A 26,808-nucleotide genomic window follows, 5' to 3' on the forward strand; every position below is an offset into this window, starting at 1 on the left:
ATAGCATAATTAAAATGCTTTACTTCAGTACACATAATGATGCTTAACATTGTTTTTGTAATGCAGAGGTTTGTCATAATGAGCCTGCTTGCACCAGTGGAATGATAAAGCAGGAAAGGAAGATACAGAAAAAAACACTTTCACAAGAGAAGTAATGGCTTTTGCTGGAGAAGTGAAATTTTTGGCTGGGAATGGCAATACATATATTTTTTTTTTCTGATATGTTTCCAGTTATTACTCCTCTTATGAAAGGGCACCCAGCTGGCTGATTAGTTCATTATTCTAGGTACATCAAGGATGGCATATATGTTTTATCCCCATAGCAACTCTGTGAAATAAGGTAGGTTGAGAGATAAGTGAAGGGCCCACGTCATCTAATGAGCATTGTGACTGAGTAGAGATTTATATGTAGGTTCTCCAGCTCAAGTCTAACCTACATAATGCAGTGCCAGCCATCAGACATTGTTGGACTGCGACTCCCATCATCCTTCATTGCTGGCCATGCTAGCTGGGGCTTATGGAAGATGTCTTAACAATATCTGGCTGCCCATGACATAATTTAATGCTTCATCACATAGAGGTTTGGTTTATGGTAAAATCTGAACAATGTGCTATCTTACCTTGTTGTGGAGATGTCAGAAGAATGCTTCTCTGTGTGTGGAAACTGCACCACAGGGGGTCTTGTACCTCCAGAATGGTGTGTGAATTCAGCATGTCACAGTCTAAATGTCTTCATAAACTCCAAGAAAATAAAACAGGCAATGGAGAATCTATTGGGGTCCTTACAGAAGCAGTTGTTGAGGGTAAGGGGAAACTCTAGATTGCTAGCAAATATTCTATGGAGTTGTATGCCATTCAGCAGTTAGTGGCACCAATTATTTTTTTTTCAATATCTATTTTTAATCACTTAGGTTTGCATTTTTAGGTCACACAAGATGGAACATCTGGAAGCCATGTTACAGAACTGTTTACATAGACTAGAGAACCTAACCATTCATAGGGACGCCCAGAAAGTGGAGATGAATACACATAGTTGAGTTTTGTTTTATTTTTTGCTCTGTGGTCTGGTCCCACATCCTCTCCATATGTGAGATCTGTGGGTGGCTTCTACAAGTACCAAAATGAGAGGCAGGGGAGAGAAGTTTCAGTTTTGGTCACTTCCATATTAAATACTAATCATCTCAAATCTGGGAGGTATTTCTGTTCCCCTGAAAACTGTTGTAGGCTTCAACACCTTATGTGCTAATTTACTTGAACACAAATTTCTCTGATGTGAAATAGTCATACAAGATCAAAGTCAGGTGATCATAATATGCCTATATGTATAGAATGATTTGAAGCAATGGTGCTAATAGAGTTCCAAGCTTCGTTCAGCTCATCAAAATGATATAGCTATATCTGGATTGGAATAACCTGCCCATTGTAGTTCGTACATTGGTGATCTCAAGACTATTATTATTGCAATGTACTCTCTGCGGCGCTGCCATTGGGTCTGATCCAGAAGCTCCAGCTCTTGTTCAGAATGCAGTTGTTAGGCTGTAAATGCCCTTGGTAAAACATCTGCACAAGCTGCCCATATGCTCCGAGGCCAGGTTTCATGGATCTTGTATTAATATATAAAACCCTGAATAACTTGGGTCCAGGATACCTTAAGGACCACTTAAGCCCTCATATCCCAACTCGATCCTTAAGATCATCCAGAGTGCGGTTAGTTGTCCTCCATGTTTCAGAAACCCAACTGACTTAGCCAGAAGTTGGGCATTTAGTGACACTGGTCCCATGCTGTGGAATATTCTTCCAGCAGAGATTTGGCAGACATCCTTGTTTCCAACCCTCAGACATCTCTTGAAAACTTTTGTGTTGACAGGCCTGTTCACTGGTTTAAGCTTTTAAGATGAACCAGTTTTTTAAATGATCATTCTGTATTATTTTTAATGGTATTTTATCTCTTTTGTAAATCTTGCTATACGCTGCCCTGGGATTTTGTACAAGGAGTGGTGTGAAGGAATTGGTCTTTGCTGTTGTCGACTGTTAGTATGGACTTTGCTTTTTAGGAAATGCTGTGTATAATATGGAGATGCATGTCTATCTGTTTAGGAAGTTACAGAGTTAACGCCCAAATTACCTGGTCTGGCTGATCACATGACCTGACCTTGGGGCACAATTATCAAGGCAGTGTGTCTGCCATTGCCTATATGTGGAAAGTTACATCCCAGTCTGGACCATTCATGACTTCCTGTGATGTACTGGGGTGGGGCAGGTCAACAGAGATGATAGCTACAGGTGGTCTGACTGGAGCTATGCAGAACAAGACGGGTTCTCATTGTGATAAGATGCCTGGGAGATAGGCAAAAGTTTGCTGAGCCTGAAAGGAAGATCTCAAATAACAAAGGGCTGCTTGTGTGCAAGGAATTTTACTGAGGCCCTGGTGAGTCTAGGAACTGTTTAAAGGTAAAGGTAAAGGTGTCCCCAAACTTACAGTGCGAGTCGTTTCCGACTCTTAGGGTGACATCTTGCGACGTTTACTAGGCAGACCATATATATGGGGTGAGATTGCCAGTTCCATCCCCAGCCTTTCTTTACCCCCAAGCATATGCCGGGTACTCATTTTACCAACCACCAATGGATGGAAGGCTGAGTGGACCTCGACCCCTTTTAGTGGAGATTTGACTTCCTCCTTTCGTTGGAATCGAACTCCGGCCGTGAGCAGAGCTTCAGCTGCTTTACCGCCGCTTACCACTCTGCCCCATGGAGGATCTTCAGGGACTGTTTAGATTAGGGCAAATGGATTGTTTTTGTCCAGTTTTAATTTGTTTTTGCTCTAAAGGAGAATATACTGGTTTTCCTCTAACCTTTTCTGTGTCCCACTTGGTGGCGTTTTTGGGCATTGCATTTCTTTCTCCATAACTTTTGCTTGTCTTTAAACTCCACATTTTTTCTGTTTTAATACTCTTTAATTATTATTTTTTAAATTATTTATAAATCTGGTGTGGTCTCTCTTTATTTTCACCACCCATGCCTGAAGCCTTTGTACTGCGCTACCTCAAGGAGGCTTTGGGGAGACCCAAGTAAGGTTTTTTAAAATAAGTTTATGTGCTGATTAATAAGGGACAGCCTATAAACAAATCAATCACCCCCACAACTTATTTCATAGAATCATAGAAAAGTAGAGTTGGAAGGGGCTTGTAAGGCCATCAAGTCTAACCTTGCTCAAAGCAAGGATCCAAATTAAAGCATACCTGACAGGTGGCTGTCCAGCTGCCTCTTGAATGCCTCCAATGTTGGAGAGCCCACTACCTCCCTAGGAAATTGGTTCCATTGTCGTATTGCTCTAACAGTTAGGGAGGTTTTCCTGATATTCAGCTGAAATCTGGCTTCCTGTAACTTGAGCCCATTATTCTGTGTCCTGCACTCTGGGATGATCAGGAAGAGATCCTGATCCTCCTCTGGGTGGCAACCTTTCAAGTACATGAAGAGTGTTATCACATCTCCCCTCAGGCATCCCTTCTCAAGGCTAAACATGCCCAATTCTTTTATGGGGCTTTGTTCCCAGTCCCGTGATCATCTTTGTTGCCCTCGTCTGAACCCGTTCCAGTTTGTCTGCATCCTTAAAGTGTGGTGTTCAGAATTGAACTTAGTACTCAAGATGAGGCCTAACCAGTGCCCAATAGAGAGGAACTAGTACGTCATGCAATTTGAAAATTATACTTCTGTTAAAGCAGCCTTAAATAGCATTTGTCTTTTTTACAGCCACATCAAACTTGTGCTCATATTCAGTTTGTGATCAACATTGGATGGCAGCAAGTTCTTAATGGGGAGTGGGAGGGTATAAGAGAGGGGTGTACTTTCTTGTGGCCGGATCTGCCTTGACTAGGCAGCCAGAGACCTTGAGTGGCTGAGTGTGGCCATCATAGGTGGTCTGTAAATATTTTTATAACTAATAAGTAAAATGCAATGCCAGTGCACAGAGCAATGATCTCATTTGTGAGGTTGCTATAAGTGGCTAGGTAAATTTCATTTAATTTTTTGTGTTAGAAGACATAACACATATTGGTCATCTCTTACATGGATATATTTATATTAAGTAGATATCTTCTTTTTTCTTCTGGTTATTTCAACTACCCAGGACTCTTTTAGGAGGAAGGGTTGTATAAAAATCTAATAAACAAATATTGCTTTCACCTTTTGGACCTTGATTGACCCAAACTGCTCCCTATACTGGGTAGAGTGCAATCACTGGCCTTTTTTGGATGTATTTAAAATAAATCTTTCCAAATTAATTTTAGCCTCTTGCGTCTTGTTTGGACATCACCCCCTCACCCATTGGGGCCAATTAAGAGTCTCATTTTCAGAGTGTATGACATTTAGGTGTGGAGTGAATAACAGAGCCTAAGAGTGTTTTCCCCCAAAATCAAACAATGCTTGTACTGAATGTAAAGGCAACAAATAAGTTAAATAGTTTCTGAGAAAGTGCCTTTTGAAAAGAAATCTGACTTCATTGAGTAACTTATAAGAGCAAATTAGCAGAGATAAATACATCCTGCTAAACCTAGACTGTTTCCATAAACTAGTCAATACGTATCAGACTTCATCCTTCAGTTCAGCTTGACAGAAACTACTCATATAAAATGTAATCCTGTAGCAGTTTGAATAACTGGTTCTGCTGCATGTAAAGATTCCCCAAAGTATTGCACAGACCCAGTTTAAGCAATTAGATTTTCTGTTGTATGGATAGAAATTGCTAACATGTACGTATCGGATTTTGTTCTTGCTGTTCTGGGGCTTTGGAAATTTTTTTTAACTAAGCATTATAGTTCCAGTATTCAATACTGCATTTGATAAAACCATGGAAACTGTCTAGCAAAAGTCTATATAGCCTATGAGGAAAACTGAGAGGGTCAGCCTTGTTTTCCTGGGCCAGTTTCAAGGAGTGTTCAGCTTTAGACAACAGCAATAAGAAGCATCTTGTTTGCATTGGTGTAGATCCTGACTAGAGAAAAATCCTTTCCTTTGGATGCCATTAGCATCCAAGTAGCTTTCTACTAAACGCAAAGATTGTATCTGTATCTGTGGAAACTGGAGGGCTAAAGGGGGTTATCTACACAATAGAAGTTTTGCCCAAGAGGTTTTACAGTCTTTTCCTTCTACCAAAAATTAAAATAGCCCTGAAACGTAATGTTGCACATTTATTTTTTAAACATTTCCTATTGAACCTTATTATAGCCAACCACTGAAATACTGCAACAATTCTAGAGTAGCAAGTGTAATAAGAACATTAGAAGAGCCTGCTGGATCAGGCCAGTGGCCCATTTAATCCAGCATCCTGTTCTTAGAGCGGCCAACCAGATGCCTATGGGAACCCCACAAGCAGGACCTGAGTGCAAAGAGCACTCTCCCCTCCTGCAGTTTCCAGCAACTGGTATTCGGAAGCATACTGTCTCTGACTATGGAGGCTGAGTACAGCCATCATGGCTATTAGCCACTAACAGCCTTATTCTTCATGAATTTGTCTAAAACTCTTTTAAAGCCAAGTTGGTGGTCATCACTGCCTCCGCTATGTGGAGAAGTACTTTCTTTTGTCTGTCCTGAATCTTATTTTATTTATTTATTTATTATTTGATTTTTATCCCGCCCTTCCTCCCAGCAGGAGCCCAGGGCGGCCATTCCAACCTCACTTGATGTCCACAAGTTTATCTACTTTCTTCATGCCATGCATAATTTTAAACACTTCTGTCATGTCACCTCTTAACCCACCTTTTCTCTAAACTAAGAAGCCCCAAATGCTATAGCCTTTCCTCATAGGAGAATTGTTCCATCCCCTTGATTATTTTGGTTGCCCTTTTCTGAACCTTTTCCAGCTCTACAATATTGTTTTTTAAGTGAGGTGACCATAACTGCGCACAGTATTCCAACTGTGGATGGCATTATGAGATTTGCAGTATTCTTTTCAATACCTTAACGATCCATGGCAAGGAATTTGCCGTTTTCACAGCTGCTGCACACTGGGTCAACATGTTCATTGTGATAGCCGCTACAATAATGAAGCAGCTGCTGTCAGTTCCAAAATCCATGAGCGATGGTTGCAGCAACCCTCTACTACAACTGTCCAACCTTTTAATGTCTTAATTGTCTTCCTTCAAGAAAACTTGTTGGAGGAAGACAAGTTATCTGACAAGCCTTAGTTCCGTTTGGGACTACTCAGAGCTATTAAACCAGGAGAGTGTGCATGGGTGTACATTCTAAAAATGTGATGGATATCATTAGAACAAGCAACATTATCCATTTCCTATGTGCCAGAATGCCTTTCTTAAAATCTTAATTGGCTGAAAGTCATTCATAATGTTTTCATTGTACTCTTTTCAAACTGGTTTGATTCAATTTCCTTCATTTCAATATTTTTTTCTTTATATACTGAAATTTTGTGTGACTTGCTGACACATTTTTGAACAGTTTGCTGACTTCATTCACATCCTTTCTGATCTGAAAAATAAATGTCCAACTGGCTTGCCTGCTTCATAAACCACATAGATATATAATTGGGATTTCAGACTTTCAAGAGCAACTGTAACTTTTTCCTGAAATGTGTTCTTCTGTTGAATGACTCAAGTGAGTAAATGAGAATCCCTTCCACAAAGGTCATATAGAATATCATGCTTCACTGAAATAAGCTTTGTATGGTACCAGGGCATAACGACATGCTCAAGTGTTAAATCTCTTCATTTGAAAGTGGATGTAGCTTAGCCATTTATATGAATGGTTTGGAAGTTAGCAGTTATCAAAATGCCACCTAGGGATTTTTTGTTCTGCAAGGGTATAAACTTCTTAAATTAAAACCGTTATATCACCTCTGACTTTCTCCATCCTATTGTTCTCTTAACAATATATTCCTTCTGTGAGTTTGGCTATATCTGGAGCACTCCTGGGCTCAACCCATAGAATATGAATTGCTGTCATATTTATTTTAGTATTGCTCCATATATGGGTATTCTCCGGCATAAATGTGAAAATTATCTCCTTGCAGAAATAGGACACTGAATTGGAGAGATTCTGGTTGTTTCTTTCAACTTCTATTACCCAGAAAAACACTTATGTTCAGGAAGGCTCTCCCAGTATAGGAACATAGGAAAGCTGCCTTATACCGAGTCAGGCTATTGGTCTATCTAGCTCAGTATTATATACACTGACTGGCAGTGGCTCTTCAGGATTTCACACAAATCCTAGCTCTACCTGGAGATGCTGGGGATTGAACCTGGGACCTTCTGCATGCAAGGCAGATGCTCTACCACTGCGCTATCGTATTTCCAGCAGTTAGTTCAAAGGCTGATTCCAAACATAAATATATGAGGTGGCTACTGTTTTGGTGAACATCTAGCATCAGATCTACTTTGAGCTTGTCCACCAGATATCACCCAGGTACCAGAAAGTCTTTTTTAAAAATAATATTTAGTTGGTAACTCAAAATGAATGCTGCCTTCTTTGGGTGCGTCCAATGGCCTAGACCCCAAGGGCTGCCCACTTGCTTCAGGAACAGACATGAGTTTGGGTCACTGGATGTGCTCAAGAGATGCACCTATCCGGAGCCATAACTGAGGCCTGAGCTATATTTAGTGCATGAGATGATGGAAGTCATAAGGGGGTAGAATGGGCTGTGCTACTTCAGATTACAGAGTCACATTTCTAAAGCACCCTGTGGACAGAACACATCGCATGGTAGGGAATGGGCTAAGCTAGCACCTTTCTCTTTGATGTACTAATATTCAAAAATGGAATCTCCCTCATGCATTTTAAAGTGCTGCAGAGAAGAGGATGCAGAGAAGGACAAGAAGAATGGAAGTAAGCTAGGCCAGCCAATTGGCTTACGCTTCCTGACTTTTGCATGCACAGTGGATGCAATGTAACCAATGGTTTTAGTTATAGCAACCAAAGCAGCTCTAACAATCAGGGATAACTTGGCCACTGCAATTCATGCTTGGTAAACTACATAAAGGATGAAGGCAAGGCTATTTATGCCTTGTTCCTAACTCCCACTCCTCCCATGGGCAGGTTCCTGGTTGCTCATTTGCTGTGTCCGCTGGCCTATGTGTGTTGCTGTTTAACACCAGACTGGTACACAATAGGACCACACACATCCACAATTTAATGGTGGATGAGGGAGCCTATTTGGTGTGTATTACTGAGACATGGGTGGGTGAACTGGGAGGAGTTGATCTGATCCAGCTTTGCTCACCTGGATACGCAGTGTAACATCAGTACAGGCTACAGAGATGAGGGAGGTTTGCTGTGGTCTACAGAATTTCCATCGCTGTCACCAGGAAACCACTCTGTCTTGGAGCTGGCTGTGAGGACCTGCACCTGGTGTTGGGCCAAGGAGACAGTAAACTAGGGTTGCTGCAGATGTACTGTCGATCCTGCTGCCCAGCAGCTTCTCTGACTGAGCTGGCAGAGGCCATCTCAGCTGTGGTGTTGGAGGAGCCCAGAACCAACAGTTCTGGGTGATTTCTGTATCCATGCTGAGGCTGCCTGTAGTGTTCTGGCTCGGGACTTCATGGCCTCCATGATGACCATGGGCCATCACAAGTTGTCACTGGTCCAACACATTTGTTTTTGTTTTTTTGGTCTGGAAAGGGGGGGAATGTCACCCTTTTGTCATGATCAGATCACTTCCCAGTGAAGTTTAGATCTACAGCCCTGATCCCCCCCTGCAGGGGAGGTGGACAGATTAAGATGGTCCACCACTGGAAACTAATGGAATCCAGTGGATTCCTGAATGCTCGGGTGGGAGGAGGTTCCAGTAGATAGAGCAGGTGATCCTGCTGAAGGCTTTGTCACACTGTGGAACAATGAGACACGTCAGCCTCTTGACACGGTTGCCCCTGAGTGCCCTCCTTGGCATTGTGGAGCCTGGTTTGCACCTTGGTACACTTGTACACTTTGGTACACTAGTGAACAAGGGCAATGAAACAGGCTGGACTAGAGCACAAATGCTGTGAGGCTGACTAGGCATGAGTAAAGTAACATATGATGGTGATTATGGCGGTGAAGAAGGCCCACTTCTCTGTCTTCATCACATCCTCAAGTAACTGAGTGGAGCTTTTTCGTATTGTCTGGGATTTTTTAACATCTACTCCAGGAAATGGAGTTTTAAACTCTTTGGAAGCCCATTGTGAATTGTTTGCAAGGCACTTTGAGGATAAAGTTGCTCGCCTCCATAGTAATCTTGACGCCCCATTCACATTTACTGTAGTCCCCAGTGAGGTGTCCAGTGCAACATCTGCTGTAACTTCTTGGGATCGGTTTTAGTTGATGCAGCCTGATGATGTGGATAAGGTGATTGCAGTGATGCAGCCAGCAATGTGTCCTCTCGGCCCTTACCCTTCTTGGCTTATTAAACCTTGCCAAGGGGGTATGACCCAATGGATCCAGGGCGTGGTCAACGCGTCTTTGTGGGAAGGAGGGATCCCAGTCCCCCTGAAAGAAGCAGTGATCTGACTGGTCCTGAAAAAGCCCACCCTGTACCCATTGGTTTATAACAACTACCACCCATTCACAAATACCCCCTTTTTGGGGAAGGTGAATGAGAAGGTTGTGACATAGCAATTATTCCTTTCAGAAGCAGCCCAGTTGCAAGTACTCTTGGATGAAACAGATTATCTTGACTCATTCCAGTCTGGGTTCAGGCCTAGTTATGGGACTGAATCAGCCTTGATTGCCCTGATGAATGACCTTTACTGGGAGAAGGATGAGGGAGTGTGACCTTGTTATTCTTACTTGAAACAGTAGGTTTGTAGTCTGGGGGGTGCTCCTTGTCACTAGAGGCCCAGGTGACCTCAGTGGCTAGGAGTACCTTTTACCAGCTTTGACACATAAGACAGCTGCAGCTGTTTATAGACCACTGTTTTTCATGCCCTGGTAACCTCCAGGCTGGATTACTGTAATGCGTTCTTTGTGGGGCTGCCCTTGAGGTTGGTCCAGAAGTTGCAGCTGGTGCAAAGTGCGGTAGCGAGGCTGCTCACTGGGCAGGGTATTACCAACATGTCACCCCCCTACTGAATGAATAGCACTGGCTGCTATCAGGTACCAGGCCAAGTTGAAGGTTCTGGTTTTGATGTATGAAGCCCTATACAATTTGGGACCTGAAAAATCAACTTACCCCTTGTATACCCAGTCAATCACTGTGCTGCGCGGGTGAAGGCCTCCTGCAGATACCATCTGATATGGTGGTCCATTCTGCACAACATATGAAACGGAACTTTAGTGTTGTGGCACCTACTCTGTGGAATTCACTCCCCTTAAATATTAGACAGGTACCATCTCTATTATCTTTTTGGTGCCTATTGAAGACCTTCCTCTTTCAACAAGCCTTTTAAGTAGAGACTTTTCCCTGAGTGGATATGTGTTGGAATTGTTTAGATTTTTTAAAAAAAGATTTGTTTTTAAAGATGTTTTTAGTATTTTTGTTTGCCGCCTGGGCTCCTTCTGGGAGGAGGGGTGATATATAAATTTAATAAACAACAACAATATGATGATTGGACTACTGTAATATGCTCTTTGTGGGGCTTGCCTTGGGATTGGCCTGGAAGCTGCAGCTGGTACAGAATGCTGCAGCCAGATTGTTGAATGGATCACTTGGGTACACATGTTACACCTGTGCTGAGGCAACTGCACTGACTGACAGTCAGCTACCAAGCCATATTCAAGGTGGTGTTAACATATAAATCCTGAGCAACTAGGGACCAGGTAACCCGAAAGACAGCCTGTCCCAATAAGATTACTTAGACAATCTGAGAGATTTTTACTTGTGGCACTGTACCCTACAGAATATAATAGAGCAGTGACCCAAAAACAGGCATTTTCTTCTATTGTCCCTATACTATGAAATGCCCTTCCTTATTGTATATGTGAAGCAGCAAGCATCAGTTGCTTCAGACATGTTGCAAAGACATACCTTTTTGTTCAGGATCATATCCTGTTTTATTTTTTGAATTCCTTTTTTATTTGTTTTTATGATTTTATACTACTTTTTTACATTTTGTTGCATTTTTGTTTCAGTGATATTTATTGTTTTTATATTGTATACCACATACAGAATTTTTAAAATATTAAGTTTATAAATGCTTTGAAAGAAAGAAAAGCCAATGGAACTGAACTTCAAACTTAGAGATCAGAGTTCATCACTGCTGAGTCATAGATTTACTGGGTGATTTGCAGCAAGTCACTGGCTAGCTGCCTAAGTTTCCCACCCTGATCTACTTGTCAGCAGCATGAGAACAGAAAAGTTATCTAGTTACTTATTGTCATCCTGATTAGGAGTTTGTTTGCAAAGATCCAGCAGTGGGCATCTAAGTATTATCCCTGTATCTTGACAGACATACCTTCAGAGGTTGAATATGTTTTTCCATAACAGTGAGGTCGGATTTGAATTCAGGGCATACAATAAAGCACAGGCATCACTTGACTGAAAAAACACTTAACTTTTTCTTCCCCTTCTGCAGGAATGAGCGGGCTCGCTGGATCACTGCACTTGGGAAGAGCACTGAAAGAAGAACCATGGACCGGACAAGTAAGTGAGCAATGAGAAGGTTCTTTAGGACTTTGATGTCAAATACAGTTACAACTTAACTGTAAAGCTACATCTATTGCCTTTTAATGTGTTTATGTTGGGGAGGGGGTAGGAAGGACCCTGAATGTAATATTAGTTATTAGCAAAAGAGAAAACTTACTCTTTGGAAAAGAACTATTTTCTTGAGCATTTTAGAGAGACATACTTTCACTAATAAACCATAAGATTAAAGAACAATTAAAGGATGCCCCCTGCAGGTTTGTTGTGCTTGGGAGGAAGATTGTAAGATGTTTGTTTCTAAGTACAGCAGGGCCCATTCATATAGCAGGTTATGTTCCGGACCGCTGCTGAAAAGCGGAACTCATTGAATAGAATGGTGTGCGATGCCCGAAAACTGCCGTAAAAGCAGAACAAGCACTGTATGAGTGGGGCTTTAGTCTAATTGCTTCTAATTGAGACCGCTGCATTAGTGAAGCGCCGTAAAGCAGGGCCCTACTGTATTTACTTGCATACTTAGTAAAATGACTGTTTGAATTTTCTATCTATTCTGAAAAAGAAGAGGCAGGGAAGATGCAAAACTTCAAAAATATTCTAAAGCTGAATATCCAGACAGCTAGGTACATTGAAGTCCCATTGTAATCAATAGGTCATGATTAAAATTTGCTTTCCATTTAATAAATGCAGATATTGGGTTATATTCAGTGTACCACTAAGATGAATGTTCCATCAGCACAAGGATAGCACAAGGATTTCTCTTTCCTCCCCACTTCTGCCCCCTACATCTATTCTGGGGGTTCCCCTAAACCTCTGGAGCAGATTGGGGGTGGCACAGAGGCATACAGGGGGAGGAGGGGAGGGGGAAGTCCCATTGTGCTAGTGATACGCCTTACACACTTAGTTGAATACCTCCCTGAACCTTTTTCTTTTCTTTTTGGAGCTTTAATGTGTAAAATAGCCATTATAGCTTGTCTGCCGTAGACAATTGGCTTTTATCAAATCATCTGATTCCTGGTAAGTAGGCTGGGAAGCAATATGCTTCTGATGTGTTGATTCTCACTTAACTGAACGTATGAGCTTCCTAAGATTTGCCATGTGGATCAATAAATACTCTCTCTTCTCAGCCTTAACCCAGGTAGAAGTCATCAGATCATACACTGCCAAGCAATCAGACGAATTATCCCTCCAAGTTGCAGATGTAGTTCTGGTCTCTCAGAAAGTTAATGATGGTGAGTGGATTTTCCTGCTGCTTAGCTACCACAAATTGAAACAGTACTTTCATACTACTACAAGGATAGTTAGCATCTGCTTCAAAGGTATACCACAAGACACTATAATCCAAAGAAGGATCCATCAGCCTCTGGGAGTAGCCATTCAAATTGGTCCTCCATCCCTGCTTTAAAGGAGAGGTTTTTACGTAAGAGTTTGCTAAAAAGTCCTTTTCAGACCCCATCAGAAGCTGTTACAGTCCTTATGTGTTTGATGATATACTGCTAGATATAATGGGTTGTACAAGGGACTGCTTTGAGAAGGCAGTAACAAGGATTTCTGAATAACGGTATATATATTTGGAGCAGGAGTGGGGAACCTTCTTCAGTACAAGGACCACATTCCCTCACAGGCAACTTTACAGCGGGACATGTGTCAGTGGAGGGTGGGGCCAGAAGCAAAAGTGGCCAGAGGAAAGGATACTAGGCTACATTCCAGTTGTGTAAGAGTCAGATACTTTGACATCCCCTCCGTACACACCTCTCTCCATTCTCCACCCAGGCAAGCAATAGGCACTACTAGAGTTCAAGGGGACATTCCAGTCAGGCAAAAACACCCAAGGAAGGTACAGAGCAGGGTCAGTGAAGGATGTTGCTGAACAGACGCATATAGGATGTCACTGTATGTTGACATTCTTATAATAAATAAATCTGAAAGCATTTCTGAACTTTACAGACTCAGGCTTGTGCTTATGTTGGAGCCTAGCTCTTAAGATCTTTCAAAACTGGGTGAATAAGCAACAAAACATCAGAATGAGGTTCAGTGAATATAACTGCAAGGTGATTCATACTAGGGCAAAAAAATCCACATATACTCTGATGTCTGAATTGGCAGTGACTAATTAGAAAAGAAAACCTGAGTTGTGGCGGATAGCTAAATAAAAATGTTGGTTATGGTGGCAATGAATAAAAGGCAAATTCCATGTTAGGCAATATTTGGAAAGAAATTAAAAATAAATTGGCTAGTATCAGTAAACCACTTTAGAGATACTGTGTACGGTACTGGCTACCCCATCTCAAAAAGAGGCATTAATGAGCTAGAAAAGTTACAGAAAAAGCTAATTTAGAACTTTTCTTATGGGAAAAAATGGCTGAACTGTTGGGGGCTTTGTAAGTTATAAAAAAAGATGGCAGGCAGAGCAATCCTACATTGGTATGCTTTAGGCATCCCAGAAGCATTCATCTGACCACTGTATGAAGCAGGATGTTGATGGGTTATGACTCTATACCCACTTACTTAGGAATAAGCTGTGTTGAAATCAATAGGACTCACTTCTGAACGGACAAGTTATAGAGTCACACTGTCAGTAGACCTTTGATCTGATCCATCAGTGCTCTTCTTAAGCTTTTAAGATGTATCATATTTAGTACTTCATTATTCATTTCAGGTTGGTATGAAGGAGAGCGATTGCGCGATGGAGAGAGAGGCTGGTTCCCACTGGAATGTGCCAAGGAGATCACATGTCAAGCCACAATTGAGAAGAATATGGAAAGGATGGGACGCTTGCTGGGCCTAGAAACAAATGTATAGATTCTTTCTCCGATATATCTGTGTTACACTAGGGTTTGCACTAAGTGAGGTCTGGGGCATCTTGGTCTCATGCAGATGGTCATTATAATGGAAGCAGCCATAAAAGCATTAAATGCAGATAGAGGTTTTTCAGTTCAAGTCAATAGCAGAATTAACTTTTTCTTTCTTTCTTTTTAACCAATAGTCATTTCTAATTAAAACCTGATTTTACTTTTATATAGAATCCCTATAGAATGGTCGCTTATTTGGACTATCACACTGGGCTTAACAACCTGAATCTTAATTTAGATGCAGCTCTTTTCTGTTAGAGACCAGCTCTAGAGTCTCCTCATTTCACCTTCTATTTTACATTAAGTACTAGACCCCCTTGGTCTCTCTTGATGAGAAAATCATATGGAAACCAATGTGCAAGAGCAGACATTAAATTCTTGGGTGCATATCTTAATTCAATCAGCTGGATGGATGTGTACATCATTGGAAGTGCAGCTAGAACTTAACATGTAATTATGACTCAATCTTGTTGAAATTGGTGTAACAAATGCAGTTAAATGTTCAACTGTTGATTTTGCTACAATTTACTAGATTGGTTTTCATTCCTGCACTGTTTCTGAGTTTTGCATGGTATTTATTGATAGCATTCTACTGTGTGTTCCAATTACCCCCATCTTAAGATGTGATACAGACAAAACTACAGTAGCTATTGTGTTCTACTGTAGGAACAGCAGAGGAGAAAGGTAAAAACAGGTACACTAAATGAATGGGGGAATGTGTAGCTGAATGGTCAAAATTAACAGTCCTTACTTACCTTCTGTTTAGCAGATATTTATAGGCCTTGTTCACATGCAACAATGAACTGTGGTTTATGGCTTATTAGAATGTAAGCAGAAGTGGAAACAAACCAACCATGAATCTTGGCTTGTCATTATATCTGAACCCAGGATCATGGTTTGTTCCTAATAAACCACACTCATTAGCTAATATGAAGCCATGATTTGTTGTTGGCTTGCTCATGTTGGTTTGTTAAGGAGAAATAAACCTTAAACCCATTTTGGATGTAACAGCAAGCCTAGGCTCCTATGTGGGCCAAGGGAAGAATGAACTAAGAGCAACAGTTCAACCCTAATAACCTGGGGATGGGGAATATTTTTCAGCCATATGTCATTCTGGACTGTTCAGGGGGCCACATGCTAGTGGTGGAAGGAACCAGAACCAAACGTTGGTGGAAAAATTAATGTAAATTTTACCTTTGTACAGTAGGCTATTTTGTACATGCACTTGCACACCCCTCTCTATCCTCCATCCAGGCCAACCAGAGATATTATCAGAGTTCAAGGATACATTCCAGCCAGGCAAAAGCACTCGAGGGTGCGAACCAAGACCAGTGAGAGGTGTGGGTTGGGGAGAGAGGTTGTCATTAGAGAATCCCGAAAGAGAGACCTGGAGAATTGTATTCAGCCCCAGGCCCGAGGTTCTCCAGCACCTGCAGTAAGCCATACATCTCTGGCTTCTGCTCAGGCAGCAGATTTTCATATGTGTACCGTGGTGGGAGGAGAGGTTGTTCTGTTATTATAATGTTAGCACCATGGGGTCTTCTAAACTAACCCTCCTTTCAATAACTGCATTGAGAAGCCAGATCACACACCCTAGCCTTGCCCACTCCCCATTCATTAAATAAATAGTTTGTTTTTACTTCTGAATAACCCTCATGAGCAGCTGGGACTCAGTGTCACATTGGCATGCGTGCTGGCTCTTTGTTTCAGAGCAGGTATCTCAACAATCCAGAGTTTAAGTAGTAGTTACAGGAGATGGGTGTCTCTTCACCACCCCACTTTCCTCAAAACACCTTGTTGAACAAAACAGGTTATGTGACATTTTTGCACTCTGCATTACTCCAAGCCTGCCTTATAACATTGACGGGCCAGCCAACGCACAGCATGACAGCCTCTTACACGTTTTATGTTTTAATTGGGAGCAGCAAATGGAGTGTCAGCTCTGTATCTCTTATAGCATAATGTTAGAAAATATCTACAAGGTTTTTACAAATACTATTGGCATCAATGTTAATTTCAATCTAAGTGTTAAGGCATGAGAAGAGCAAAGTTAGTATAAAGAAAAATTCTGATCACAACTATGGTTTTGAAACTGCTTTCTAGGATTTCCCTCCCACCCAAAAAACTGTTAAAAGGAGGCATTAAGGATATTTTTTAACAATATTTGGCTGTGGACACAGCCTGGTTTGCCATTCTTGTATTAACAGTGCTAAAGTGTGCTGGTATGGAATGGATACTAACCCACATATGTGAAGCAAAAATTAAGGGGCAAGAGCAGTCCAGGAATTGATCTTAAAGTGGCCAAGGGCAATTTTCCAAAGCTAGCCAACCAAACTTGTTTGCCCTAGTTGTGAGAAAGTTGTTCGCTTTAAGTAGTCTTGTTAATCAGAACTTGCCCCATTGAGTTCAGTGGGCCTTCACCATAACTAGCTTCCTCTGACTGAGGCCACTGAATTGTAATGATAGTATACTGTCCTTCCATTTCCCTCTAGAGGAAACCTGTTATCATTGCATCACCTACTGAATGTCTTATTGTAAATCTCCACTTTGGGAGTTTGACAGTAATTTCTTGACACATGAAGATGTAAATAGGAGTTGATTTATAATTAATTTATAATAGTGTTCCCTTTTTATGTAAATAGATGTGGCATTTTCTACATGTGTATTATAAGGAACTTTGTCATTTCTTGGGACCATTTCTCATTTAACAAGAATCAAACACTCGAGTGGAGGAATGGTAAAACTTTTTTTTTACATGTGATTTTTTTTGGGTGGATGGAAACCTGTGCACTGTAATATTTATATATAGCATAGGAGACAATGAATTTGAATAATGTTAAAGCCTGCACATCAATTTCTACTGAAGCATATATTGCTTACAATGCAAGAGTGTCACTACCATAAAGACAAGGGTTTTCTCTAAGTGTACAAAGAAAGCATGTACATTTTTTCAGAAGTTGTGGAATCCAGACTGCCTGTGGGTTTTGCCTTTGTCCATATTTTGTGTAGGGTTGTAAACACTATGTTCCATGTATATATCACTTGACATGTAAATAAAGCTGTTTCTGCACATATCCATTAATGCCATTGTATTCCTTAATAATGGAGACATGAACAGTAGTGCTAATCCAAGTAACAGTTGGCACAGCTGAAACCTACTGCTGTGCTTATAGAATCTATCCCCTTTAGCATATCCAGAGGACAGTGGCCAGTGGGAAATGGAAAGAGACTACATACCTTCTCATCTCTAGCCCAGAAGATATTGCTGGACTACAGTTCTCATCGTGACTGACAATTGGCTGGCTGGAGCTGATGGGAGTTGGAGTCCAACAACATCTGGGGACCAAAATGTTGGGAAAGACAGCTCTAGCCTAACAAGGGGCAGTGCTGCTGTTTCAGCTATGCAGGAACAGTCTTCATGCCTCAGCTGCTCATTTCACAGCAACTAAACTTTGCTCCAAAAGGACACAGTGGATGACTTGCTAAGTGCTATACCACATTCATACTCTAGGAAAGCCTTTCAAGATAACAAGACAGCCAATGAGAGATGTATGAAACTACTTTAAATCTTGTGGACAACTTTGTCAAGATACTACTAATTCTGCTGTCAAACAACTTCTACCTAGTGCCAGAAAAGAAACTGATGTAGAAGTTACTTTTGTTTTATATATATTTACATGCCTGTTCCCAAAATGCTTCCATTTTGTATTTACTTCTGCCTGTAATATGTTTTTTTCTGTTATCTAACAAGTATTTATGTACAAAAAAAATCTAGACACTGACAGAATGAACCCAAGGCAGAGGAATCAGCAAAGCTATGCCAGGCTTGGGCAGAGAAAGAATTGTAACAGGGCCAGTTAGGAGGTGGGAAAGACTTATAACTTCCCAAATTATGCGAACTGTAGGGTTTGTGTATGTTTGTCCATTCTGTAGACGTGTCACAGTATCCAAAGCTTCTCTTGGTCTACTCCCCCTTTTACCCCCATCACCAGAGTACCCATGGCAGGGATGCAACAAGGAGACTCCTAAAGCATAGAACCTGCTCCATCTTCAGAGAGGGAGTTCTGGGAAATCCCATGGCCCCTGGGACACCCTCCCACCATCCATAGGAGATGATCAAATCAAAATTATAAACCCATCAAACTTGGAGATAGTGCTGTGGAAGAACAAATGAGTATCTTTTTCTCAGTAATGATTTCCCTCTACCCACGTTTTTAAAAGGGAGAAAGGCTAGTTTATGCACAGGCATGTGGGTTTTCTGAAAAAATCTCCAGTTCTTTTAACTACAGCATGATTTAGAATATTATTTACATTTAGATTAAAAAAAACTTTAAAAGTTAAGTATGAGATAAAAACCAAAGCCAAAATTCTAATTTAATTTTATTTCAGTTGATGATTTATAACTTGCTTTTTTTTGTTTGCAAGACTATTGTATCTGGTTGTTCTGCAGTGTTTACAGATTAGTAACGTTTGTAATGTATTTACAAATAACCTATCTCCAACACACATTGTAGGCATAATTGCCTGAAAAACATGAATTACAACTTTGAAATTGCCAGTGTTGTATTAGCAATTCATTGTTACCACTTCACTATTATGCCTACAGTATGTGCACAGATGCATTTACATTTCATTATTATTTTGTCCATGGTGATGTGAGGTGTGCATACACCTCCTCCGCTATGCAAAGGCCTCTCGTAGGTAAAGTAGCAGGCCAATGTTAACATTCTTCCATTGCTTTTTTTAAAGTTTGGGGTTCTGGACTCATTTCCAAGCCAGAGCTGTGTTTGCAAACTTTAACTGATGTAAAAAGATTGTTTTGTAGCAAAGGCATAAGTGACTTTCCACACAATGGAAGCAAGAAGCATTTTAAATCACTCCAAATCAGCCTTTTCCAATCTTTGGGTCCCCAGATGTTGCTGGACTACAATTCTCATAATTACTGACTATTGGCCATGCTGGCTGGCACTGATGGGAGTTGTAGTCCAACATCGGGAAACCCAAAGGATGGGAAAAGACTGCAGGGGTTGCTTTTGGTACCCTTTGTCAGCCAGTGTAATGCACACACCCACTTTAAATCAAGTTGGAATTTATTTCAAGTATGATTTAGTTGGATACCACCCTTGATTTTAACTTCATGAACTGTAAAAAGGATTGGTCTTAGGTAGGTTGTGACATACCTGATTAATCAAGTCACCTGATCGTGAAATTTTACAAAAGCCATTCTGAACCCTACAATTCGTTCTATTTTTGTGTAGAACTAATGCAGTGAAAAAAGTGCACTCTTACAACATAGTCTATACGTAACATACAACATCAAAAACAAGCATATGCATTTCTTTTTCTACAGTTGCTTGGTTTTAATACTTTGTTTTGCATATTGTTGCAACCACCACCATAATTACAGACACTATATATGAAACACTATTCTGTTTACCGCCCTGAGAGCTACTTGCTATGGGCGGTATATAAATGCAACAAAATAAAATAAACCCTTTTAGTGCCATCTAAGACAATCTGAATAAAGTGTCTAAGTAACCAACCAAGGGGTTGGACTTGATGGCCTTATAGGCCCCTTCCAACTCTACTGTTCTATGATTCTAAGTACTAATAGATGCAGCTAAATTGTTTTCATGCACCACTCTCAAAATGGTGTTTCAGGATTTTTGATGAAAAAGTAACCCCCTTCCATATGTTGGAATGTGCTGTGATTTCAACATTCATTCATTGAATCCTAGAGCATTTATCTGGAAGATAAAAGTCACTCATTACTGCCCAGAGGCCATCTTCTTTGATATTTCACTTTAAGTACCATTACTAACTTAGTAACAGCTTAGTGTGATCATTCAGAATTTTTTAATATATTTTATTGATCTAGCCCCAGGAAAATATTTTATGGGCTATATTAACTTTTGATGTTTGTCTTTAAACAAAATACATCAGTGAGCTTAACAGCAAAATAGAAGATAATGGAAATTCATGCGCATTTAGAAGCAGGAAGCCTCATGTGAACCTATGCATTCTGCTCTAAAGTAACATAATTTGTACATGAGAATCCCTACCAAAACATAAAAGCAGGTATCTCCTCTGTGGTTGATAGTTGGTATGATCAAACAAAAAAACACCTCTGTTGGTTTCTCAATTTGTTGAAACTTACCTATTGGGCAAACAGAAGTGGTGGCTTCTCAATGCATGCACCTGTTTGTAATCTGATTGGCCACTGGGAAATCAGGATGCTGGGCCTTTGGTCTGATCCAGCAGGGCTCTTCTTACCTAATTAGAAAAAAAAGCCCATTCATGCAACCTTTCACCCATTAGAGTGCACACAAGGTATATAAGAGATTAATCACCACATAAGAATCTGTCATGTGACCCTGAGCAGTTAAGTGACCATTTAAGGACACTTATTTAAGAAGTTCCAGCTCGGCCTTGCAAATGAGTCTGCCCACAAAAACTGGCCAGCCCATGAATATGTAAGTTGATTAGTGGCTCTTCAGCAGCATGTGGAGGGATACCAGCTATTTCTATGCATGCCCACTGGAAACAATGCATGAGTGGCCAATTGCAAGCTTTGGCCACAGCTGGTCTAAAAAGACACTCCCCATTGTTCTTTCTGGGTACTGGCTCATTTCTCTTTCATTACCAAGATCTTCACATTTTTTTAATTAACTGCATTTGCTCTACTGCATGTCTATGTATTCATCCAGAAACATCAAATTTATCAGAATGTTTAAATGGTAGAAAAATCAGTAATTAAGAAAAGACTGCACTTCCAGAGGAGAAATGTATATATACCATACATAGAACAGTTCCAAAGTGGTGAATGAAATATAGCAGAGTTGTTAATAATTCACTAAACACATTTCAAATTAGGATGTTTAGTAAAAAAAAAAAGGGGGGTCCCAAGATTTTACCACTTAAGAAAAGCTAGACATAATTAGTCTACTCAAGTCTAAATAGTACAATTTAACCATTCAATTTGTGGGAAATCGCAAGTACTTGTTCAGCAATATAACCTGGCACACACATCACCTCTGCAATATTTATAGTTAAAATTTCTAAAACTAAAGTTAAAAATGCAATTGCAACCCCCGGGATTTTTTTATTTTGGGAGGAGAAGAAGAGTTGTGGCAATCGTTTTTATAACTGGTTTAGGCAAGGGCCCATGAGTTAGCTCAAGGGTCGCCAACCCATCGCCTGTAGGCACGTCATACCCCCAGCAAGTAGCCCAGAATCTATTAATAAATAAAAAATATTTTTTAAAAAAGTCTCTAGCCTTCCTAGAAAGTTATGGGCATGATCTGCAGCTACCACTCTAAGCATTTTTCTCTATTCAGAAATTAGCCTCTTTGTGTTTAATGGGGCTTTAAGGGAAGAGGCTACAGGATGTCAGCCTGGGCTTTGGTTTAGGGTTGGCATTAGGGAAAAACAGGGATCTTAACAGCTGTATGGCAGGCAGAAAATCAACAGGTCAATCCTTTTCTAGTATGGAAATACAATTATGGGAAAAGCTTCACAATGACTGTGATGTTCCTGTAGGTTAAGCATCTGTAAATATGGTAAGTGCGGGTCTGTTAGGTGATGTATTGTAATTGACTGAGAGAAAAAGGGGGAGTACATGGGTGAGAAGCTGAAGTATGCTGGATGATGATTGGCTGAGTGGCTGGCTGGCTGAAGGTATAAATGGAGGTTTATGAGTGATGGGAAGGGGAGAAGTTGTTGAGTTGGTTGGAGTGAGGTCGTTTGGTGAGGGTTGGTTGGCAGAGTTCTGAGGGAAGTTTGGATTGGATTTGGCTGATATTTAAAGAGGATATATATGAACAGAAACAAAGAGTGACAATATATGAAACCATACGCTTGTGAAACATTCCTAAAGTAATCTTGTTATTTCCTGGACTTCCCAGGAGGATTCTTCCGCCTGTGACTGCCTCTGAGACGAGCTCCCGTCTCAGAGGAAGCTTTTTCAGTTTTAAAACTAGTCAGAATAATTTTTTGACTGGTAAAAACTTTCTCCCAGCAAGGGAGAAACGAAGAGATCACCCACAGAAGCTTCGTTGTGTTTGTTGGGGACTGGAATTCATCAGGATCGCCTATGAACGAAGGTGTAGCTGGCAGCGTCTGACGGAGTCAGGGAATTCAAGCAAGCTCAAACTGACTAAGCGAGACGTGTTTTTTTTCTTTAAAGAAAAACGGATTCTAACAGGCAAGCATCCTTCAGTCTACTCTTATCATTCTTATCATTGTTACAGTAAAAGAGATTTGTTAAAGAATCAGCAACAAAGAATCCCTGGGTGAGTTATACCTTTCTCTTTTATACATGGAATTAAGGAGGAAGAAAATCGAAATAGCTTATCTTTGTTTTTATTGCAAAAAGCTGGCATGGAATTGAGCATTATAAAGATACAAACGGATGAGGGGCATCTAATCTGAGGAGGAAAATCTGATTAATATGAACATTTGAGTACTATATGTCTGGGACTATTTTTTCTGGTTTACTTTATTTTGACGAATCTGCTTATTCTTTATGCCACTAACTATTTTGATGCTGTGAACTAAATTTGTTTTGCACTCTTGGTAACATAAGAGATAAGGCAGTTTGTACTGTCTAGAAGATGATGTCAACAGGCTTGGAATATTAACTCCTTTGTTGCTGGAAAAAGAAATAAAGTGCTCTTTGCTTGGGAATAGTGGCTATACTGGAAATTGAAGGGTTTTTTTTTTCCCGGTCTTAAGAATGACAATCAAGAAAGTGGCCGAGACCCTGGATGTACAGGAAGGGGTTCTCTCTCTAAATATGTTTCAGAAAATAATGGATGAGATTAAGATAACGAACCAAGAATTGAGATAGGGCAGACAAGAGATGAAAATTGAATTTGGCAAAATGAAACAGGAGCTGAAAGAAATAAAGGATTCTATGAGAAAAGAAGATATAACTGGACAAGCAACAGAAGATGAAAGAAAAATTAAAGAGAAGGTGCAAGTCCTGGAGATTGGAATAGATATATCAAATGTGGAATTGGAAAAAGATTTGGATTTTATGGCTGTGATGGATCCTAGTGACAAAGATTATTGTTTGGAATTCAGCGCTGTCTCTGAAGGAATTGGTGAAGATATCAGAGATAAATTTATCAATGTCTCAAAAAAATTCCTGGACTGGAATGATCTGATGGAATCTGAAATAGAGAAAGTTTATAGAATTAATTCCAGATATGTGACAATGGAAAAACTCTCAAGAGATGTGCTAGTGCATTCCATAAAAAAGAGGAACAGAGATATGACTTTACAACAATATTTCAGTAACACAGTCAGAATTGATGGCAAGGAAATATGTGTGATGAAGGAAATTCCTATCAGACTCTTACTATATGAATATGACTATGACAGCAGAATTATGTGTGCAAGGATGGATGATGGAAGATGGAACTAACACTGATAATGGAAGAATAGCTGTTGAAATTACTGGATTTACTAGACTTGAACAGATGGATTAATTGACATGCCTATTTGGAGAAAAATCGATATATTCCTCAAGGACTGGAAACCTCTCTTTGACTTTTTGTGGAAAGAATAAAATGAAATGATGTTAATGAGATTTAATGATTAATCAAGATAACTACTGGAGGAAAGTGATTCTGTAATATATTAAGGGACAGGTTTGTTATATACTATAGACCTATAGCTGATTTACGACAAATCGGAAGTCAATATTTTTTATTGTATTAGTTATTAATTTGTTCTTTTTCTTTTTTGTTTTGTTTTTGAAATCTTGAATAAAAAAATTTATGACTAAAGTAACCTTGTTATTTCCTGTTGTTAGTAAATAAATACTTATTTGGTTTCCCAAAGGCCTGATCCTTGACTGGGGGAATATACAGACCAGAAGGGAGGGCAAGGTAATTACCGAGGCTAAACAGAAACTGTATCTAATGGTGGAAGCGGGGAAGGGACATATTGTAACAAGTCAAGTATCCAGAGCAACCCAGAGTTGGATGCTTTATATACAAACGGGTTGGGAACAGCATAGGCACACAGTCAAAGTAACAAGCTATAGAGAGACTGAGGCAAAGTCTCTGGGAGTATTGGTTACAGGAAGTGACTGGTGGTACTGCTTAGCAGTGGGATCTAGTGAGATCTGTGCTAGAGCGGAGTGAGAAACCATATAAAGGACGGTCCTGACTGGTGGTGTCCCTGGTGGTGCCTATTGAAAGGCAGTAGCCACAAGCAGGTGGGAACCTGACAGGGAGAACCAGGGAAGGACGTCACAATGACCACTCTCAATTATGTTATATCACAAAGCAGCCATTTTGTGATTGGTGCCCCAAGCACTCGGTCAAAATTTGAAATATGCCCCTGGTCCAAAAAGGTTGGCAACCGCTCAGTTAGCCACATAGAGTCTGCACCAGTTTTAAGACATGCTGTGTATTTGCTTAGGTTTTCCACTGAGTAACTTGAAATCAACCATTAAAGAGAAGCTGCCACTTTCAGACTCTGCAGGAGATTCTACACAAATATAGTAATACTCTTGGCAATAATGTTGCCCATATGAAAACTACTAGTAAAGTCACATATTCAATTCAATTAAGTACTTATAAAAAGAAGCTCTTAGTTTAAAAAACCTGCATTCACATTATTGAAATGGAACTCTGGCTGCTACTCAGTGTACAGTTTGTGTATATTACTCCCACTGGAATGAAAGGGCCTATTTGTATTTCCCTGCCCCAATCCTAAACGACACTATTTGCCAAGGGGAGAGACTAAATCCTACTCCTGTCCCAAATAGCTGATTAAGAGGTATTAAAATATCTAACAGGCATGTATGTGCAACCCCAGCTACTGGGCTCAACAAATGATTTCTTATTCCATGCTCCACTGCTAGATTTGAGTGCATATATTTACCTAAAAAGATCTAAACAATGAACATCTCATGAAGCTTCTTCCTACCATGAATTTTATTTAAAATAAGACAATGCTTTCAACATAGCAGCCCTTACATCTCTTTTGGGGATGACTTTAGTTCAGTTTTATAGGCCATTTTAATTCTCAGAAGTATGTACTTAATAGTAACTCATCCAAAATTCTCAGCAGAATGTAAACTAAAGGCTAATGGCAGAAAAGGGGATTTTAATTACTAATTATGACCACTTTTTAAAGTGACTATTCCACAGTTGGCAAAAAAAATAGTGTAAAGAGCAGAATGTAAAAAAATGTTTTCAGTTCAGTTTCATCCAGCTTTTACCTGACAAAAAATATTAGTCCTCAAGCCACAGCATATAGCAATCATACACGCACACAACACAATACGACTATGCAGCACTGGCACCTATGTAAACAGCTATTTTATACATTGAATGCCATATACATACAGCCATTATAAACTACTGACACTAAAAATGGAATTCCAAGATGCCCAGATAAACTTTTAACAAAAAAAATGGTAGAGTTTTCATCTCTTCAGCTGCAAAAGGAACAGTATGTTAACAGTATTGTCCACTCTGGAAACAGGAGGCAGAGTTTCTGTAAGTTTCATTCTCCTGTGTTGTGATTAAGTCTATAATGGCTGTCAGCATTGCTGTGTCCCTTGATTTAGTATTGTTCCAGTCCACAGGCTGTGGGTTTTCTATTTTCTCTTGTAGAAGGTCATCCAATTCTTTTTTCAAATCCTGTGGAAAAAATGGACATTGGTTTGTAAAGAAACCGAAAGGAACAAGTTTTGACAATTTTCCTACTTTTCTATAGTAACATCGAAACTTAATACATACTTGGAAATAAAGTGCTCAAGTTTTTCATTACTCTGTGTTTTTGCTAAGAATAGGTGTCAAACCTCTTAAAAATTTAACTAGTTCTTTTCTACCAAATTAAACACAAATTGTTTTAGGAACAGCTTTATCTGTTTTAAATTATTCAAGAACTGCACTGTATAATCCACTTTTGCACTTGGAAAGGAAATAGTTTCTCACAAGTATCAAAAGGAAGTTACCTAAACAGTCAATGGGCTGTATCCAACTAAACTATACTCAGAGTAGACACACTGACATTCATGGGACTAAGTTTTGTCCATTAATTTCAATAGGCCTATGTTAACTATGGCAGTTGGATACATCCCAATAGTTTTAAAATCCTGTAATAGTTAATCCTTGAAGTTTGTTTTTAGTTCAAATATCCTCAAAAGGATCACTACAGAAAACATACTCTTGATAGCACTTTTAATTATAACAATAAAAACAACTGGAATATAATAAAAAAACACTAATGTGAGAAATTTCAGATAAAAATAAACTAATGATTGTTGAACTGCTATCACGTAAGTTCAATATGGATTTAACCATAAGGTGGTTAGTATCTGATAAATAAGTGAAATGTTTTATAGATTTTAAACTGTTACTGTACTCCTTCCTCAACACT

General features: G+C 39.9%; 2 protein-coding genes across 5 annotated transcripts in view; one reads left to right on the forward strand and one right to left on the reverse strand.

Annotated features, from left to right (window-relative positions):
• ARHGEF26 (Rho guanine nucleotide exchange factor 26) overlaps positions 1-17,452 on the forward strand; it is a 105,870-nt gene extending 88,418 nt beyond the window's left edge. For all 4 annotated transcript variants that reach the window (XM_061637093.1, XM_061637096.1, XM_061637095.1 and 1 more), the window contains exons 13-15: positions 11,493-11,560; positions 12,682-12,786; positions 14,214-17,452. In XM_061637093.1, coding sequence (XP_061493077.1) covers positions 11,493-11,560; positions 12,682-12,786; positions 14,214-14,356 — 316 coding nt within the window. In that variant the 3' untranslated portion in view covers positions 14,357-17,452. The remainder of the gene's footprint in view (positions 1-11,492; positions 11,561-12,681; positions 12,787-14,213) is intronic.
• Positions 17,453-18,851: 1,399 nt separating this feature from the next.
• Positions 18,852-26,808, reverse strand: part of DHX36 (DEAH-box helicase 36) — a 53,801-nt gene continuing 45,844 nt past the window's right edge. Inside the window, exon 25 of the mRNA XM_061637091.1 lies at positions 18,852-26,066. Within this exon, the coding sequence (XP_061493075.1) occupies positions 25,881-26,066 (186 nt within the window). The 3' untranslated portion in view covers positions 18,852-25,880. The remainder of the gene's footprint in view (positions 26,067-26,808) is intronic.

This window comes from Rhineura floridana, chromosome 7 (genome assembly GCF_030035675.1).
Source record: "Rhineura floridana isolate rRhiFlo1 chromosome 7, rRhiFlo1.hap2, whole genome shotgun sequence".
NCBI classification, from domain to species: Eukaryota; Metazoa; Chordata; class Lepidosauria; order Squamata; family Rhineuridae; genus Rhineura; species Rhineura floridana.